This window comes from Penaeus monodon, chromosome 25 (assembly GCF_015228065.2).
Source record: "Penaeus monodon isolate SGIC_2016 chromosome 25, NSTDA_Pmon_1, whole genome shotgun sequence".
Classification (NCBI taxonomy): Eukaryota; Metazoa; Arthropoda; class Malacostraca; order Decapoda; family Penaeidae; genus Penaeus; species Penaeus monodon.
The window spans coordinates 42,716,941-42,717,144 of record NC_051410.1 but is presented as its reverse complement, the minus strand read 5'-3'; the positions used below and the strand labels follow the sequence as shown (position 1 = coordinate 42,717,144).

At 42.6% G+C, this 204-nt stretch overlaps 1 protein-coding gene across 1 annotated transcript in view; it reads right to left on the bottom strand.

Moving 5' to 3' along the window:
- The window catches only part of LOC119589286, a gene marked incomplete in the record, with an annotated part of 113,340 nt that overhangs the window by 94,011 nt on the left and 19,125 nt on the right, over positions 1 to 204 (bottom strand). The window contains 1 exon segment of the mRNA XM_037937904.1: positions 51 to 201. Within this exon segment, the coding sequence (XP_037793832.1) occupies positions 51 to 201 (151 nt within the window).

Here is a 204-nt window from a genome sequence, read left to right as displayed (position 1 = left end):
ACTAACTTCAAATTGAAAATGTAACACATGAAATTTATATTTATACCTACCTATCTCTGCCCCCATAATCACTATTGTATGAAGATGGTGCATGCTCAGACCTCTCACTCCGCAGCTCCATTCTTGATCTCATGTCTGCCATGTCATTGAGGTTCATGGAATGTGATCTCCTTACACTTGGTGCCCCAGCAGGCTTCATGGCTG